Here is a 17,123-nt window from a genome sequence, read left to right on the forward strand (position 1 = left end):
TTGTTGAATATTTAAAAAAAAATAAAAAAACAGTATCTTGTCTGTTGTTTATGAAAATTCCATTTTATTAGACATCTGTATGTTTTTTGAGGAAGAACAACAAAAGGTTAAAAAACATGAGAGATTCCCCGAATGCTGGAAATGCAGAGTAACATACACAAAATGCTGGAGGAACTCAGCAGCTCAGCAAGGATCTATGAAGAGGAATAAAAAAAAGTAGCCACTGTGTACATACTAGAACGTAGACTAGTACACAGCAGGAACAAGCTATTTGGCCCACAATGTTGTGCTAAACCAATTAAATTAGTAATCAAATAGCCAACTAAACTAATCTCTTCCACCTACACAATGTCCATAATATTCCATTGTTCTCTCATTCATGTACCTATTGAAATGTCTCTTGAAAATCCCTAATGTATCCGCCTTTACCACCACCCAGGCAGTGCATTCTGAGCACCCACCACTCTCTGTTTAAAAAAAAAACTTGCCCCTCACACTTACTTTGAAATTGCCCCCTTTCACCTTAAATACATGCCCTCTGGTATTAGACATTTCAACCCTGGGATAACGATACTGTCTATCTACTCCCTCTATGCTCTCTTCTGCTGCTGTAGCCCATCTGCTCCGAGGTTCAACATGTTGTGCATTCAGAGATGTTCTTCTACACACCACTGTTGTAACACATGGTTATTTGAGTTACTGCCATCTTCCTGTTAGCTTGAACCAGTCTGGCCATTCTCCTCTGAACTCTCTCATTGACATGGCATTTTGACCCACAGAACTGCCACTCACTGGGTATTTCTTTGGTTTTACACACCGTTTCCTGTAAACTCTTAGAGACTGTTGTGCATGAAAGTCCCAGGAGATCAGCAATTTCTGAGATACTCAAACCACCCTCATTCCTCAGTCAAAGTCACTTAGTTCACATTACTTCCCCATTCTGATGTTTCACTTGACCAGAGAATGAACTTCTTGGCCACATCTGCATGCTTTCATGCATTGAGTTGCTGCCACATTATTGGCTGATTAGATATCTTTGCATTAATGAGCAGGTGTACCTGGAGAAGTGGCTACTGAGTGTATATGGTCCTTTTATCAGAGTAAAACATGATTATCCAACAAAATTTTACTCGAGCCAAAATGAGACAGTCAAATGCTTTCTCAGGGAAATTTTAATAAACATCTTAGAGGAGAAAATGAGGAAAATAAATCGGAATTTGTATTTTAGCAAGGAGTCGTTGTCTGCAGATGGAGTCTTCTGAAGTTGAAAGGAAGTTCTCAGAAGTTTCTAAGCAATGGTAAGCATGGTAGCATAGCAGTCAGTGTAACACATTTCAGTGCCTACAGTAAGAATGGGGTCAATTCCTGCTGCTGAATGTAAGATTGTACATCTTTACCATGATCACACGCATTTCCGCTGAGCGCTCCAGTTTCTTCCCACAATTCAGAAGATGTACGGGTTAGGGTTATTAAATAGTGGGCCTGCTATGTTGGTGACACTGTGGGATACCCCCCAGCACTTTTTGGGACTGCATTGATCATTGACCCATTCAAGGCATTTCACGTACGTGTTAATTCCTCTCTGCACCTTGTGGCACATCGAACGGCAACCTTCCCACTTCTTTAGCGTTTGTGTTTTTTTTAACAAGGCCAAAGCATGGGTGAGGCCTTGTTAAAAGCTCAAACCACCAGAGATGGAAAGCATGCAAGGGGGGCCAGCGGATTCTAATCCGGGACCACTCGCCTCAAAGTCCAGTGCAGGTGCCACTACAAAACTGGCCAAGGTACATGTGAGAAATAAAGCAAATCTTTTAAAGACTGTTCAAGGTTCAAAGACATTTGAAGACATGGAGGGTGAATTCTAAAATATTTTTTCAGTGTAATACTAGACTTGGGGGGGGGTTAATATAGACAAACAACTGATCAATGGAAGGATGGATCTTTGTGTGATTTATGTTGGGACAGGACTCCTATTAATGTCCTAACATAGATTCAAATGGATTATCATTCAGTTAAGCGGAGAGCTTATTCACAACAGTACTTAATCACTGAAAATGTTGGAAATATAATATGGAGATAAATTTAATGGAAAATTCTACATGCAAGATTACAGCAAGCTGTAAGGAAGTGGTCGTTCATCAAATTTTGAATTAACATTGTAGGTACCTCTTCAGTTTTGTGTAATGCTGTTCCTTCAGCTTCCAGCAGTTTTTCTTTTAACTTGATGTCACTGAAAGAATGAATGTACATTTATAACCTTTGGGGCTTCATGGCAATTAGTAATTAATTCTAGATAAACAAGTACAGTTGGTGTTGAAGTGCAAGAAATACAAACAAAGCTAGACACTACAAACTGTGATAAGACAGCCATGTGATCTGTTTTGGTTTTGTTGCTTAAATTCGAAGGCAAATTTATTGTACTATGCACAGGTGCAGTGAAAAACTTAACTCACAGCAGCATCACAGGCACTTAGCACCAGAAAAGCTGAAAGTCAGATCTCAACCATGAAACTGTTGCTGTTGGCTGCCAGCAATATGTCACCTCTCCCCAGCACCACCACCTTGTAATAGGTGGGTGGGTTTCCGCGAGATGCTCCTGTTTCCTCCCACAGCCCAAAGACCTACTGGTTGTGAGGTTAATCGCCCCGCGATTAGGCTAGGATTAAATTGGAAATTGCTGGTGGTGTGACTCAAAAGGCCAGAAGGGCCTATTCTGCCCTGTATCTCAATAAATAATTAATTAAACTGAAAGAACAAAAAAGAAAAAAAACAAAGAATTTGTGGTTGTCTCATTCTCAGACAAGAGATAAACAAATTCCATTGATAACAACCTATAAAATAGACAGATTCACATGCTAATGATAGCAAGGTTACCAGAAAATTACAGAAGCAACAGTACCATAATTACCAGAAAATCCACTGAACAATTGTATACGGATGATTATGTAAAAACACAAACATCGTAAAGTTAACTTACGAGGAAAATAAGTCTACACCCTAATCCAACAGAATCTACTCTACAATGCATTAACCTTTCTCAGTCAAGCCTGAGAAACATATGGCGACAAATGTACACAAAAACGTAAGTAAGAGTAGGTCATACAAGTAGTAAATATTCACCTAGACACTGGGAAACCCCTCCCTGCTTGCTTTGGGTAATGTCATCCAGTATCTTATATCCATCAGAATGACCAGGTCAGTTTAATATCTCAGTAGAAATGCAGCACTACTTCAGAAGTGCACCGTAATGTCAACTCTCATAATAGCCTTGTATTTCTGGAGTGGGACATGCCCATAGCTTTGTCATCTGGCAATCTCCGATCAAAAGATGAAATCTAAATCCATGTGTAGTATTTGTAAACTTGGGACTTCACTAGAGATGTGAAATCAAAGGAGAAAAGTCATGGACAGAAAAGATTAGAAAAAGTATCTTTATTTGCTGTGGTTTTTCTGGAATGAGACAGAATAATGTTGCCCTTGATTGACTGGACTAAGAAGTTTATAATGGCAAAATAAAACCTTCTGAAGTATTACTACTCATTTTTCATTTCCCATTTACAAAGAAGTCAAATTGGACATGTAAATTATTAGAACATTATTGTCTTTGACACAAGTGTGCAATTTATCTCAGTTGCTATTAGAATGCACTTTGTAGGTTATTATTATCTTATTGTGTTGTTAAACTTCATTTAATTTCTAATAGTCATAGACTTGAATCATTATGGCTTTGGAGGACATATGGCCCATTAAGTCTTTGCTGGCTACTAACAGTGATCCTGTTTATTCCATTCCCCAGATTTTCCCCCTTTGACCCATGCAATCTCCTTTTGAAAGTACTAACTCCCAACCACTGAGCACATCTACATGAAACACTGTCGTAGGAAAGCAGCATCCCTCATCAAAGATCCCCGCCCCAGAGGCTATGCTGTCCTCTCACCATCAGGCTCTTGAACAACTATATTCACTTGTCTACCCACAACCAATGATCTCTGCTGGATGGATGGGTGGGATCCTTAATAATACTACGATGGATGGTAGGGAGACCCTCAATATCCTCTCAGCTGTTCTCACAGTCCTTTTTAGGGACTTCACTACGATGCTCCCATACCAGATGGAGATGCAACATCAGGATGCTCTCAACAGTGCTCCTATAGCATGCAGTTAAGATGGGGGTGGAGTGTGTTGTGAGATCCTTGCCTGCCGAGATCTTCTTAGGAAGTGCCTTCTTGTTCAAGGGGGCGATTATTAAGGGACCAGGCAAAGTCATCCGTAATGTGAACTCCCAGGAACTTGGTGCACATAACTCCCTCTCCTCCTGGAGGAGCCATGTATGCGCAGAAGGGGTGGTTTGTCTGCACCTTCCAGAAGTCCACAGTGATTCTCTCAGTGTGCTATGATTCACATCCTAGCCTGTCCAGCTTCAGTCCCAACTGAATAAAATAATTTTAAAGGAATGCTAGGGAAATTATGCAAGCAATGAGGAATCCAAAATCCAATGATGGCGTCCACTCCTTTAATGGTGAGATCTTTGATGACTATACAGTCCTATCCTGGACCCACAAGCTCTATTGCAGGTGGGACATGTATATGTAGTAGTGGTGGCAACCATGGCTACATTTCTCTTGGCTCTCTTCTGCTGTCTTCTGGTTGTTCTTTCCATCTCCAGAATACGAACCCCGTCCCTACACAGCTGTTGCCAAGTGGTACGGTCAGCAGCAACATCCTCCAGGTCCTCAGGTCTGATCTTGCACTTCCTTAAAGCATTCTTCATTTGATCCTTTTAGCGCTTCTTCGGCCCTCCAGCTGAGTGTCGACTATGATGTAGCTAGCTGTATAACACTCTGCGGGGTAGCTGGCACGGGGGCATCCTTATCATGTGCCCCAGCCATTGCAGCTGACGCAGGGTGATCATGGCCTCAATACTCCTGCAGTTGGTCTTTACAAGTATTTCAGTGTGAGGCACCTGCTCACACCAGGTAATTCCCAGGATGTGCTGGAGGCAGCTTATGTGGAAGCGCTCCAAGGACTTGATGTGACGGCTGTAGGTTACCCAAGCTTCACAGCTATAAAGGACCACTTGGTATACGGTGACCTTTGTGGAGGGACGAAGGCTCCTGTTCTGAAAGACTCTACGCCAAAGTCTCCCGAAGGCAGATGGTGCCTGTTTAATGTGGCTCTGGATGTCGTTGTCAACGCCACTGTCCTCAGAGAGAATGCTCCCCAGATATTTGAAAGATGGCACTACTGACAGCTTTTCATCACTAACAGTGAAGGCAGGTAGAGTGGATGGGACACTGGTACTCCATTGGCAAACCAGTTCTGTCTTGGTATTGCTCAGTGAACAACCCTAAAAATATATCAGATCGAAAAAGAGAGGGTTAGAATTGATCTTAGATAGAGGGTAGAAAGGGCCTGTAATGTAATGTTCTAAGAACTAGCTTCAAGAATTTCGTTAGTTCCCACTTGTTGTCGTCGTCCTCCTAGCCAGGGGGCGAGAGCGTTCCGGGCTGCGGGAGGTTGGAGCCCTTCTTGGTGTGCGTGCCTCTCGTCGGCATCTGATGAAATAGCGGCCGTTGAAAGCCCGCTCCTTAGTCCGCCCCAGTGTTGGCGGAGAGCAGTGGTGGTCGGTGTCCTGCTGGGAGTGATGGCGAACGGTGAGTCGGGGAGCTGGCAGCGACTTTATCACCAACACCATCAGCATTGTCCCCACCACTGCCTCACGCCCCATCTGGCGGCGGACTCTGAAGGGGTCACAAATTTCAATGTCCGGGAGCACAGGCCCGTGTGTTCGTAAAATGGCGGCGGAGCCTGCGCGTCGGCGGTAATCGGCATTCAGGGGCGGAGTGACCGGTATAAAAATTCATTCCCGAAGCCAGATTTGGATTTTTTAAAGCATGAGTTGCGAAGCTTTCCCCCACAGCGGGGTTTCAGTCGTCGCCAGTTCCTGCAGTGACGGCGGAGCGAACGAACACACTGCCCTGTATTTGAAATTGTGGACGAGGCTGCAGTTGGCGTGGTCCAGGCCCAGTTCGCTGCTCTTCCATCGGCCTTCGGACGAGCCCGCTCCCCTCGGGTCGCTCCTTCGCAAGATGCAAGGCGGCTTGGCTGATGAGAGCCAGGCCGCCGGCCCTGTCGGAAACCTGCCCGCTATCGGACAGTGGCTGGGCGCCGCCCATCACTGGAGTCCCGAGGCCGCGGGCGGCGGCAATGTCGACGAGGAGCCGCCGCTCCCTCTGCGCGACTCCGAGCCATTGGCTCCCTGGTCTCAGAGCCTGTTGGGGAAGGTGTGGGGCAAGGTCTGGCTTGGAGTCCTGGAACCCCGCAGCTGGTACGACCTAGCCCGAAGGGCGGCCTGTTATCCCCGGGACCCGAACAAGCAGGCGTTGGACCGGTGGACCCGTGACTATCCAGCATCTTCTCTACATCAGGAAAAGCCCGACCTCAGCATTTGGCCACATGCTGACCTGCCCCTATCCGCCGTCCAGAGAATGGAGAAGTCCTCGGAACTTTACCGACCCATCGCCGTAGACCAGGACCATGGATATTTTAGTCTGGAAGAGGAGCAAACTAATCCCCAGCAGCTTAATTCAGACAATGACATCTGTCCACGGCCCGAGGGTGCTATGGATCATTCCTCTGAAGCTAATGATGGGACGCACAAAAAGGACACTTATGCAGCAAATGAAGATGAAGTTTTATTGCACCTTGTTGATGTGGACTTGGCCACCTGTAATCATTTGGATATTGAGAATAAGGTGATATCCTTGGGGGATGATGAGTGGGACAGTAGTGATGATACAGAGGGTGACTCCGCGGAAGAAGAAATCAGCCTTTCCCTAGCCAGACCTCAGTGCTCTAATAAAACGATAGCCTACATTTTAGGAAGCCCAGACAGTGATGATGAAGATGATAGCGAGGATGACAGTGATTGGGACAGTGATGGATTTGACAGTGATGAAAGTTCTGAACTCTCAGACAGCAGTGTAGATCTCCAGAATCCTTTTCCTGAATCCTCTGATCCATACAACCTTCTGAACTTTAAAGCTTCCATTAAAACTCAGCACAAGTTAGAAACTAGAACTTCATTTGAACCGAGTCATCCCCAGCAGTCTCTGCCATGCTTGCCCATAATAGAAGACCTTGAGGACCGACTAGACAGTGGGTTTTCTGAGATTATTCAGGATGAGTCACATGTTGAATTGCCTTTGCAAAGAAAATGCTGCAAAAGGGTAATTATTTTCTGTTTTGTTTGTACATTCTTGCTACTAGTGGGTGTGTATAGGGATCAATAGGTTTTGGGCTTTTTTTAAAATTTCCTGATATTACTTGATTAAATGTTTCAAGAAATTAATGTAAGTAAAGCTCCCCTCTAAACTAGTTTACTGGCAGATTTATTCTATTTGTGGCATAATATCTAAAAGAAAGTGAATTAAAATGTGTTGAGGTAGGTCATCCATTAGTCTGGAAGAGTCCTGAGGTTTCTGGATTATGGGAGTAATTGAAGGAGCAGTTAAATGGGTTTGTAATGAAATCTAAATCTTTTGCAAACTTATTTTTCAAGTTTATTAGTTACAGTGTATTGTAGAAAAGGAAGATACATGGGTGAAATGCTGCTAGTTGGAACGTTTGTTCCTCTTTAAATGTTTTGCTGTATTGCTCAATGTGATGAGGCAGTTTCAGAAATTCAAAGTAATATGAATGCTAAGATCTGTAACATAAAAAAACCTTCATGTTCCATTTCTGAGTCCTGTAGGCTTTTATCTTTGCTTCAGTTCTTGAAACGTAGTGGAGATATGCTAAGGAGCAGAAGATAGCTATATACTTTTTGGGGTTGCAGAGGTGTAGAGACAATGCACTGCCAAGCTTCCATTATGTTGAATATTCCCTTTCAAGATATTCGTCCTACTCTGATGTATTTGGTGTTCTCTTAATCCTTCCAAAGGATTTCTACATTATTCCTGGGTAATCCCCGGTAACCAATGTGTTTTTTTTTTTCAGTTTTGTCCTGAGATGCTGTGCAGTTAAGACAGATTGTAATTGCAAACTTTTTAAATATCAGTCCACTCTGGTTGGCTGCTTAAAATCTTAACTATTTGTTGTTGCAATGCATTTCAGTATCAGCATTTGATAGCACTGAAGAAATAATATAGTTTGTTCTGCAAAACAATATTTGGTTCTGCATAGTGTTTTGATCAGCATTGCAATAAAGAGCCATTTATTGTCTTCCATTTCTACATAATGCAGGCAAAGGTGAGAGATCTTCGAAAATGTTCTGTGCAAATTGGCAAGAATACCAAACTTTATCTTTTATGGTTTCTTGCTATTGATAAGTTGATCATTCAGCAGACCCAGAAACAAATGTATAGATGCTCCTGATGCAGACAAACCCTTCACAGGCAGTTTCAATGTAAAAACCACTTCTGCACTTCTAATAAAGGCCAACACAGCATTTCTTCTTGGCTGTACCTGCCTGTTTATTTTAGTTATTCATTTCTTGGAACATCAACATAATTGGCAATGACACGATGGCCATTTTAATGGCACGATGTAAAGCCGTTGCGTTGAAGATTGCACACAATGTGCGATATTGAATGTCATTACATTTTAAAAGCATAACAAGTTTCCATTATAGACTTTATTTTTCCTTAATTTAATTTTCATAAGTTTCTAGACACTTTCAATTTTACTGTCCCTTAATGAAACATTATGAGCATGGTGGTGATTTGTATTAAACATCTGTTCATTTCTCTGAGGAATATGTTACTGATATTTCTTAAGACTCTGGAGATTCTGGCATTTCTGAATACTTGAAACTCCAGTAAGCAAAACTCACTGAATTATCTTGCTTATTTCTCGCTAACTGTTAGTGAAAAAATTAATGCTTTTTGTGTAGAAGCACAAGAAACTGGCACTATTTAAAAAAAACACACTTCACTCTGAGCACAGTGTAGTAGCTAACAGCCACACACAGACATGCAACTGATACTAGTTAGATACTGTTTGGTAAGAGCCTCCTGTCCCAAATAAATGAAGGGAACCCCAGCTATTTCCTTGACTAGTTTTTGTTCTTTAAAAGTTGTCCCAAGTAAGTGGCTGTCCCAATTAACTGAAGGGAATCCACTTTTTTTTGGGAGCTTGTCTCTGATGCCTTGTGGTTTTTATTTCTGTATAAGTTAAATCCACAGCTTTAGTCCTTTCCTGGGAATGGTGTGCAGAGTGCATTTTTAATGTTTGGATATCTTAGACTCTGCAATAGTTTCTCAGTGTGAAGGGATAAATAGTCAGTTAAAACTGATTGGAGGTCACTTGGAATTAATTTGCATGGATATTGCTGACCCATGTTGCAGAAAGCAGTTTTATAAACCAGCTGAGTTAGCTCTAGCAAATTGCCTTATATTTTGTATGGTTAAGTGGCACAGTCCGTTTTCAGCATTATGATGCACCTTTGAATGTTAATGATTTGGATGATGGAATTGATGGCTTTGTGGCCAAGTTTGCGGATGATACAAATATGGGTGTAGGGGTGTAGATAGTGCTGAGGAAACAGCAAGTCTGCAGAAGGATTTGGACAGAATAGAATGGGCAAATAAGTAGCGGATGGAATACAGTGTAGGAACTGCAGTGTGGTAGAAGGAGTAAAGGTGTGGACTGTTTTCTAAATGTGGAGCAAATTCAGAACTCAGGTACAAAGGGACTTTTGAGAGTTCTAGTGTCAGATTCCTAAGGGATAACTTGCAGGTTGAGTTGGTAGTAAGGAAGGAAAATGCGGTGTTAGCCTTCTTTTCCAGAGGACAAGATTACAAAAGCAAGAATGTACGGCTGAGACTTCAGAACACATTGGTCAGACTGCACTTGGAGTATTGTGAGCAGTTTTGGGCCCCTTATCTAAGAAAGGATGTGCTGCCAATACAGAGGATCAGGAGGAGGTTTATGAAAATGATGCAGGCAATGAAAGAGTTAACGTATGAGAAACATTTGATGGCACTGGGCCTGTACTTGCTGGAGATTAGAAGAATAAGGAGTGTCTCACTGAAACTGTCTGAATATAGAGTGGATATGGAGAGGCTATTTCCATTAACGGGAGAGTCTAGGAGAATGGGACACCCCTTTAGAGCTAGTGAGGAGGATTTTCTTTGGCCAGAGGTTGGTGAATCACTGGAATTCATTGTCACAGACAGCTATGGAGGCTGAATCATTGAGTATATTTAAAGTGGATTTTGATGAGTTTGTGATTAGTAAGGGCATCAAAAGTTAGGAGAAGGCAGGAGAGTGCGGTTGAGAGGGATAGTAAATCAACCATGATGGAATGATGGAAAATACTCAAATAAGTTGAATGCCCTAATTCGGCTTCTACATCTTGTGGCCTGAAGACTGTTCATAATAATGCACTGATTTATTTCTGCATATGTAATACTAGCTACTGTACCAGAACTTTAAGTAAAAATCAAGCTCTGCCTTCATAATTATAAAAGAAAATGTCTCAATTTCATTTGTCATTTATTTCCCAGTTGAAACCTTGATTTCTAATTCCAAGCAAAGTGTGTTAGTACAGTGTTCGTGTGCTGAATTGTTATCATGAAAAAGTTCATTGCAATGAAATTTCCTGAAATGTGCTTGCATAACGAAACTGATAGTTGATACATAGCTGTGATTCCGGGAAAGCAGCACCATTTCTTAATCTGTCACAGCTTTAAAATTAAAACACACCCTACTCTGTAATGACCCCTCCTGATATTTTAAAAATTTCGCAAAATCATGTCTTCTGCAGAACTGTCATTTTTTAAATTGCTCCCTGCTTGAGCTGAGTACTCAATAATGATCAGTGTATATTTTTATTCCTGTGTGTGCTTAAGTCACAGCATAACAATGATGTTACTTTCATTTGGGAATATGTGTTAGTTACATAGCCTGCTGGTTATTAATACAGAAGCTTTTTACTCTTCACATGACTTGAGGTAATTTATTATTGGGCCTGTTATCGCTAGCTGTGTCTGCATTAATTACAATGGCCACAGTAGCAGCCCATCCTGTTTCTCTTGCTGAATTTCTAGAATACCTGTTAGTGATATTACAGAATTTGCTGTGATGCTCTTGATAGCTGGGATTTGACTATTCTTGAGCACTCATCCAGCTTTCCCCACTCTTTTGTTTGATACTCATTTACAGGTCTTTCCAAGCAAAATCACTGAAGGTCAGCGGAAAGAGTTCTTTTTGCTGGTTCTTATAACAGCAAACCTCAAATATTCTGGCATGCTGGGGACTTTAATGGGCTCTCCTGATAGATTTTCTGCGTTACTGCATACTATTATTGTCTCAAGCAGTGAAATCCTGAATTGACTGTGTTGGGGTTGGGGGGGTGGGGGTGGGTGTTGACAGGGAGGGTTGAGTTGAGATAGGATGCTGCGAGACAAGAAGTGAAAATTTTGTTGTTGGCAGGGGAATCCTGGTATGCTGGCATCCGCAGCATTTTTTAGTCAAAATTAAAGCCCTCTAATACAGAACTCCAGGCAGCATCTGCATTTTAAATTTAGCAGGGTTTCAGGGTCACTTTTTCCATTGTATTTTGAGGGGTTTGCAATTTGTGTTGAATTTCTAACTTTAATCACTGGTATTCCAGAATGTTACCATAATTTGAAGCCATATCTACCAAATTTGATCTGTGAAAGAAACATGTTCTGGTCCTTATCTAAGTTGTATAATGGACTGATCAATGTACTGTACATCTTAACGTGAGTTGACATTGGGGAGAAAATTGCACAGGAATTTGATGTCCATTATCTGCTGCAGCTGCAATATTAAATATCTACAACTGCTAAAGCCACCTTTTCCCCTTCCTACATTTAGGTTACCTTTGATGAACATGTCACCGAATACTATGTAAGCAGCGAAGAGATCCGTAAAGGTCCTTGGGAAGAATATGCTCGGGATCGCTGCAGATTCCAGAAGCGAATCAAAGAAACTGAAGAAAGTATTGGTTATTGTTTTACTCTTAAACACCGATGGACTGTACTGAAACGATTGCAGATGGAGAGCTAGTACAGATAGGATTGAGAAAAACAAAGCTCACATCCTTTGCTAATTAGACTATTGACAGATTAATCCTCAAATTTGTTTGAACCATGCAATGTCATCTGACAGGATGGTGGTTGGGTGAAATAATCACATTTGAGGCTACTGAGAAGCGTCATCAAAGGAGTCCAATATTGTTAGGCACTATTGTGAGCTTTAGTTCTCTTAATTATCATCAGGTCTTATGCTCCTAATAGTTTTCACTTTTTTTAAGCTTGGCTTTCTCTGCCACTTTATGCTTGGTTTCCCCAATGCGCAAGATGGCTTCTGTGTGAAAGTTGTATATGCTGCCATTAGGTCAATTTCTGTGCCCCATTTGGAGACAGTTATGGTTTATGAAGATTAACACACACTTTGTTCAATCAGTTACCTAATATTGTGGTGATAGTAATTTACTCCCTTTTTTTTTACTGAAATCTGGATTGATGCAAAGACCTTGTAGATGTGTTAAGTCCTCTGTGATTCACCTTAGACAAAAAGCAAATGTAAAGTGAAGTATTTGGAAGATGTATCTTGATTCAATGTGGTGTTCAACTGCAATGGGACTGAGGCACTTTATCAAAGAAGAGAAAGATTAAAGGGGGAAAATGACTTTATTTTAAAATTCCAAAGCTCAGATTACATCTCAGTTTCATTCTGAAAATCATGTGTTTTAGGGCAAAATTTTAAAGGATCCTACCCAATGTTTTTAATATTTGTTTCATCACACAAGGAAGCTATTTGTCCATTCTGGCTAACTCAATTCCAGAGCCGTCAAGTGGGATTTGATTCAGGCCTGTGGAATGGTACTGTAATTTATCCACTGCACCACTCCAGATAATTTCTTAAAACTGAATTTTTGGCATTGACATTACTGTTTGGGGTGAGGGTTTCTGAAGTGTAAATCTTGAAAGGTTGGTCTTCACTGCTGCACTCTGAACAGTAGTGTATTATAAGCCAAGCAGTAGACCAGTGCACATTTTTAACAACTGATCCTTCAAAGCAGCACAGAAACAACTGCTTTTATTTTAGAGGTCAACTAAGAAAAGAGGTAAATTCTTTAGAGATTAAGTTTTAAATTGTTTTGGCCTGTATTACTCCTTTAGCCTTGTTAACTTTTAAATTTCTACTGCATTCAGTTTCCTGGTGAGTCCTCTGCATATTTTATGATGCATTCCACATAATAGCTAGATTGCAGTATGACAACACTGGAGTCACTTCATTTTTCAGTTTCACTAGGTAACTACTTAATTTTAGTTCACAACTATTGATATGAAGGAAATTGTGTGCACTAATTTGCTATCCCATTTCTCCTTCTCTCCCCCCCCCCCCCCCCCAGGTATCTTTAAGGATTTGTAACCTCTTTTAAACATATCAGGAGAAAGGGAAGTCTTGATTTAAATAAGTTGTTGAAGCAAATAGTTTGAATTGTTAGGACTAATAATTTAATTCATTGTCAATACCTAGAATTATAGCTTTGAAGCGACGTGGTTAGATTTTTTTATATGGGCTTGTGTATTTCAATGGATTACAATTGAATCATTTACCTATTTAGCTCCACTAGAATGTGCAGAAGGGAGTTCTCACTGTTTTCTCTAAGCAGAAACCTTGCCACAGGGGGTAGCTATTTGAGCTATCATCCTTAAACCAAATATTTGAAAGAACGATCATTAACTTCTCACACTCCCTTACTCTTTCACTGTAGTGCTCTACTTCCCCTCCTCCCTTTTGAAAACTTTTCATTTGCTTTCAGCCAATTCAATCCATGTCATTCTAACAATTTGGCTAACGGAAAGACTTCACTAGTTCTTTTAATAATTTGGTGTAAAAAGATTTGATATTTGATGCTACCTGATTATATAGGAGTGTAAGCTTGTAAAAGGAATTGTGGTGTAAGGTGAATTCTGTAGTCTGTGTGCTACAGTTTTAGGTAGTTATTAGCTACCCATTCAACAGCTAATTTGATATAAGGCCACTACGTATTGCAGCATTTGAGGGAAGAAAGTGCTACTGTACCAGGTAAGTGACCCAATCAAAGGAAAGTGACTTGTAACCTTTATTTTTCTTCCCACTGATGATGCCTGATTTTTTTTCCAGTGCATTATCAGATTACTATACTACCTACCCAACTGTAATGCACTGTTAATAACTAATCATAACATCTTTCTGCTCATGGGCTGTGAAATCAATATTTTGCTCAATTTTTTTGTGAAAATTAAGCACTAATTTGTTCCAACTACTTGGTTGTCTATGTGCAACAACTGCCATGTTTTAAAATGCAGTACAGGTCACATTTAAAATCATGTTTCAATCCCTTTCTCAAGACTTTGTGAACAGAAATGTATTGGGTCGCTTCCCATTATTTCATTTTTAAATAATTGCTGAAACTGAGCTATGTGTAATTGATAACAACCACTTTTCAACAGTCTTACTCACATGCTAATGATAATTGATGCTTTAAATACTGCTTAGCTTCCATTTCCAACAATAACTTGCAAACTTGGGGTCTAAAATTCCATCAAGTGTTTTAGCTTACTGAAGTGTTACATTTCTCACAAACTTAGCAGTACTTGTACAATGAACTTAAGTACTTAAGGTACTCCTTTTAAAATAAACAAAAAGATGGGGTGTTGCTTTGTTAATAGAGAAACATTGGTAAGCACTCCTTTACCCTGCATCAGGGCACCTTTTCTGGTCAGATGATGCGTCTCTACTGGTGAATCTGCTCACCTGAAAAGAATGGTCACTCAAACTAAAGAAAGCATAAGGAAATGCTGGCTGACCATGCATTATCTGCTGCTGTTCACATTCCTCACTTGGCAAATGTGCAAGCTTACTCTCACAATTTTGTTTTGAGGGACTCCAGTAAGCAGTTGGAGCTGATCTCAGCAGCTGTTGGAAAAGATGGTCAAAATGATCAGAATTGCCACGACACAAATCCAGCGTCAGCTTGTTTTTTTTTCCCTTGCATTCTGTAATCCCCATTTTTGAATATCTCTGTGAGGTATGAGAGTTCCTGAAGACCGATTAGCAAGAGATGCTACTTTGCACCGTTTGCCCTTAGTTTGAGTTTTAATTTACCAAGCATCTAATTCTTCTGTAAATTTTTTGCAAATCTGTAAAATGTATAAAGAACTATATTTTGCATCAGATTTGTTAATTATTGGTAAATGGCTATAAAATTAATTTATAATTCCCCATCAAATTGTATTAAAAGGTGAATTACTAATGGCGCATTAAGCACTTAAAAAAAAATTGAAATTACAAATAAAAAGAATCTGAAGCCTGTCAAGTTATTTTTTCACTTTGTGCTGTGTTCCTGTAGATGCTGCAAAGTGGTATAGCTGAACAAAGATATTTCCTTTTCTCCAGGCTAAGTCCTGGGTTGAGAGGGTGCCCTATCAGGAAAGAAATAGACTGTATCTGGGTTTAGTCAGGTTTAGTATTTCATGATATAAATTTTGTTTGGTTGCCACAGTAGTGTGCAAACGTTACTGGAAGTTACAAAATAAATAATATTTATTCAAACTTTAAAATCCTAAGGGGGCTTTTCAGAGTAGATGTTGGGATATTTTCTCAAATGGCAAAATCTTGAATAGTGGGGTAAAAGAGCAAGATAAACTGCCGGTCAGATAAAACTGAAGTACATAGAAATTTCTTGTGGGTACTGAATCTCCGGAATTCTATATATACCCTGATAGATGGTGGAATCTGGATCACTGAGTATTTAATGTTGGGGTGGATAAATGTTTGATAGATTGAGGGATGTGTAAAAATGGTAAAAAAAGAAATTGAGGCCATCATAGTTCATCCTTGATCATGTTAAATAGTGGAGAGCAGGCTTCAAGGGACTGATGGATGCCTACTAGCGTGTTTTTATACTACAGAGGGTCTTTATGCCTTCAAAGCATGATTATTCTTTTAGTGGTTGTGTCCCAAATGCTGACGTAAGAGCTGTGCTGTTGAGTTCATACTCAAATGGCAGTGGGTGTAAATAGGAGTATATTGTGTGCCTGATTGTTAGCAAGTAAATAAGGATTATCTTGTAATCCAATGAGTATATGGTAGATTGCCTTATGTTCTTTCTCCACATTGTTGGATTTTTATTGTCCAAATATCTTCCATTCATAAGCCTGAATAATCTGTGAGTGTACACAGTTCTGGTGTAGTGAATAATAGTAAAGAATTAGGAAGTTAATGTGTTAAGAATGGTTGGAAGTATTAGAACTGGAGGAAGTCAGGTTCATTAATAAAATTGGGATACATGATTATTCACCTTGTTCTCATTTTCCTATCAGATCTCTGAATTTAATTGATGGCTTGACACCTACACTGGGTTCCAGATATGTGCTAAAGTACTTTGGACTAATTAAATGTGATGATCTGTTTCTGGATTCCATCTGTCTGTCACTTTGCCCAACGACCCCACATCATCCAATTACACCAATATGATCAGTTAACCTGTACACCTTTGGAATGTGTGAAGAACCTGGAGCACTTGGAGGAAACCCACGCAATTACAAAATCAAAACAGTGGAATTGAACCTGGCTGTGACATTTAAATGAGGGTGAGCAGCCAGAAGTCATGGTACATGTAGATGCCAATGACAGAGGAAAAAAGTGAGGAGGTCCTGAAGAGAGAATTTGGGAAGCTTAACATCCAAGGATACACATTGTATTGAAAGTACAGACAGGTAGGTATAGGGGGTGGCATGTTTGTAAATAAGAAATCAAATCCTTTGAGATGATAGGATCAGAAGATGTAGAAGTAGGTGCTGAATCTGAAGAGAGAATTTGAAGAATGCTTACTAGATGGATTTGTAGAACAGCTGCCTGAACCCACTAGGGGATCAGCTATTCTGATTTGGGTGTTGTGTAATGACCTGGATTTGAACAGGGAGCTTAAGGTGAAGGAACACTTAGGAGCCAGTTATCATAATATAATAGAATTCATCCTGCAATTTGAGAGGGAGAAGCTAAAGGTAGATGTATCAGTATTAGAGTGGAGTAAGAGGAATGTGAGAGGAGCAGCAATGGCTGGAGTTTCTGGGAGCAATTTGGAAGGTGCAAGATGT

At 40.4% G+C, this 17,123-nt stretch overlaps 1 protein-coding gene across 1 annotated transcript; it reads left to right on the plus strand.

Moving 5' to 3' along the window:
• Positions 1–5,559: 5,559 nt before the first annotated feature.
• ppp1r15b (protein phosphatase 1, regulatory subunit 15B) lies at positions 5,560–15,336 on the plus strand. The gene is made up of 2 exons (XM_072278777.1): positions 5,560–7,229; positions 11,845–15,336. Exons 1-2 carry the CDS (start codon positions 5,895–5,897, stop codon positions 12,034–12,036), a joined length of 1,527 nt encoding a protein of 508 aa, XP_072134878.1. The 5' UTR covers positions 5,560–5,894; the 3' UTR covers positions 12,037–15,336.
• Positions 15,337–17,123: the final 1,787 nt, after the last annotated feature.

The sequence above is a fragment of the Mobula birostris genome, chromosome 14 (genome assembly GCF_030028105.1).
Source record: "Mobula birostris isolate sMobBir1 chromosome 14, sMobBir1.hap1, whole genome shotgun sequence".
Lineage (NCBI taxonomy): Eukaryota > Metazoa > Chordata > Chondrichthyes > Myliobatiformes > Myliobatidae > Mobula > Mobula birostris.